This window comes from Nicotiana attenuata, unplaced genomic scaffold (assembly GCF_001879085.1).
Source record: "Nicotiana attenuata strain UT unplaced genomic scaffold, NIATTr2, whole genome shotgun sequence".
NCBI lineage: Eukaryota > Viridiplantae > Streptophyta > Magnoliopsida > Solanales > Solanaceae > Nicotiana > Nicotiana attenuata.
Genome location: NW_017691312.1, coordinates 1,649 through 4,655, shown reverse-complemented (window position 1 = coordinate 4,655; position 3,007 = coordinate 1,649). Strand labels below are relative to the sequence as shown.

Below are 3,007 nucleotides of genomic sequence, written 5' to 3'. Positions count from 1 at the left end.
TCTCTCTCTCTCTCTCTCTCTCTCTCTCTCTCTCTCTCTCTCTCTCTCTCATTTCTTTCTTTTGTTCATGCAGGCCAACATAGAATTATCCATCGCGATATCAAGGCTGCAAACATTCTACTAGACTACAATTATGAAGCCTTGGTAAAATGAGTCGCGTTTTCTTTATGTATAAACTTACATTGTCATGTGTTTTTATTTTTCACTGAATAGGTCAATGAAAATAAGCAAAATAAGTTTTGATTTAAGACCACGTAATATTGTTTAAGAATGATTTAATAACCATGAAATTGAATGTTTTTTGTTATCAGGTGGCAGATTTCGGGTTGGCTAAGCTTACCTCTGATAATAATACTCACGTCTCGACTCGTGTTATGGGAACATTCGGGTGAGTCAAACATAATTTTTTTTTGGTGAAAGTTGTCATATAAAACTTCTATTCTGAAATTGGACAATTAGAACCAGTTATATACAGAAAGTTGGCTAAATAATAAGTCTCTAAGCAAGAAAATTACTTTGTAACAACATATTGCAGGTACTTGGCTCCTGAATATGCATCCAGTGGAAAGCTAACAGAGAAATCAGATGTGTTTTCATATGGAGTCATGCTGTTGGAACTCATAACCGGGAGGCGACCTGTTGATCCTAATGATAAATACATGGAAGACAGCTTAGTAGATTGGGTTTGTTCTAGATCCACAGTTCCCACATCTTAAGCTTTATGATTTGATTGTGATAAGATGTTAAATTATATGCTTAGACTTTTATCTTTTGCTTTAGTTGTTGATCTAATATATGGTTGTATACAGGCTAGGCCGCTTCTTACAAGAGCACTGGAAGAGGGAGTATATGACGGATTGGTAGACGTGCGCCTTGAAGGAAACTATGATACAGATGAGCTACATCGCATGGTAGCCTGTGCTGCTGCTAGCATTCGCCATTCTGCTAAAAGACGCCCTAAAATGAGCCAGGTGTGATTGCCCTAATAATTTTTTCACTACAATTTAACATGTTGTAGCAGATAGTACGTCTTCCTTATTTATTTCCAGGTAACTAGTTCCACTTATAAATGTTTATTCTGAACAGATTGTACGTACCTTAGAAGGCAATGCATCGTTGGAGGACTTGAACGATAGCGCAAGACCTGGAAAGACACCTAGCTTTGCGGCCTCAAGCGGGGCGACCCAGGCCTATGATACTGCTATGTATAATGCTGACATGATGAAATTCAGGAAAATGGTTATGACAACTCAAGAATTCAACAACGGTGAACATGGAAGTACTCCAAGTGAGTAAAGGCTCAACCCTTACTCTCCTCCTCGGGCAGTGACTGCAGAGATTTTGGTGCCTCGGGGAGACGAGAGTTATTAAAAGGAATGAACTGCTGCTTTGCTTAAGGTTCACCTGAAGCTTGAGAATTTTTTTCAAATGGTTCTTGACTGGAATCGGTAACAGAGATTTGAGATAAATTTTAACAATGTCTATGATGTACATTTACTCATATCTTGATTTGAATAACAAAGTTTATAGGATCAGAATGCATTTATGCTTTTTTGCTTAATTCAATTTGTACAGCAGTTCACATACAATTTCTACTGAAATGCTGAAAACCCTTCAGTTAACAATATAGTGATATATGCCTGCTAGTATACTAGTAGTATGTTACTCCTATATTTTATGTTTTAAAGTTTTTTCCTCTGTAACTACAAAATAATTTATGTACCAAAAGCTTGTCTATTGTGAATGATTTATTTTTTACTTTATCATAGGTTCAGTGAGGAAGATTTCATTGTGCTCACAAAGATGCACAACAGTTTCTACCTGATAGAAAATAATTTTGATATCTCAAAAAGAAATATTCCTCAACTATGTCTAGATTCATTTTCTTACTATAATATTAATGAGTCTTTATTATAGTAATTATTTTAAATATATTTGTAACAGAAAATTAGTTTAATTTTGAATTCAATTTGGGACAAAATAATCTGATTAGTGTGGAATGTTTGTAAGGCCCCGTAAAAAAAATTGCTTAAAAACCCGGAATTTCGTGGTGCCGAGTTAGGCTTATGTGTTTAAGATTATTGAGACGTACGGACTTTTTGGGTTAAACAATGCACCGGGGAGTTAAAGAAAAATGTTGGCAGAATAAGGCATTTCTGCGTCCCACTATGCGGTCGCAGAATCACTCTGCGGGCCGCAGAATGGCCGCGGAGTGAGGCAGTCATTTGGGCCATATTTGATGTCACTTTTGCGGCCCATTATGCGACCCCAGAACTATTTCGCAGGCCGCACTTTGATCGCATATCCAACCTCGAGATTTCTCAAATGGTGGTTCTGCGGCGCATTATGCGACCGCAGAACAGGTCTGCGGACCGCAGACTGGTCGCATACCGAAGCAGAAAATTCCAGTTCCGGAGGGCTATTGTGCGACCCATTTTGCGGACCGTGCGACGGCAGATCTGTGCTGGGGCTCCTAATTTCTAATTTTTAAACCCGATCCTATGTCGATAAAACATATGCCATAGTCTATTTTGAGCTCATTTTCTGATACGATAGAGTGGGATAAAGTGCCCTAGAGTGAGAAAGTGATCTTCATCAACTACTCTTCAATTCTTGCTTAAAACTTTGAAGATTATCCAGGAAAGCAACCTAGGTCTTCATCCTAAAGGTAAGAATCTATACCCTAGCCCTAAATTTCGTAATTTAAACTGAAAATGAGTAATTAATAAGATGATTCATGGTGTATGAGAGTTGTTTATCTTGCATGCATGTGTGATAAAAGAGTGTAGGGAGAATGTGAGGTAAAAATGGTGATGAATGGACTGTGGGACGACGAAACCTTCCATAAAAAGGACCTTGAAACCTTAATACACACTTAGTGCTTGATAAAATGCTCAAGTGAGCTAGAACCATGAACGTTTTCCTAATTTTTGGTTCATTTTGTTATACTGCTAAAATAGATTAAAGTTGCTAAGAGCTCCGGATAATTGTAGAGTTTAAAGAAGTT

General features: G+C 37.6%; 1 protein-coding gene across 1 annotated transcript; it reads left to right on the top strand.

The window, feature by feature from the left end:
• Window positions 1–60: 60 nt before the first annotated feature.
• On the top strand, window positions 61–1,671 carry LOC109222505 (proline-rich receptor-like protein kinase PERK1; the record flags this gene model as incomplete). Its single annotated transcript, XM_019386855.1, has 5 exons — window positions 61–144; window positions 312–388; window positions 536–683; window positions 810–971; window positions 1,087–1,671. Coding segments are annotated over 5 exons (681 nt in total), but the record flags the coding sequence as incomplete, so codon positions are not given.
• Between the last annotated feature and the right edge of the window lie 1,336 nt (window positions 1,672–3,007).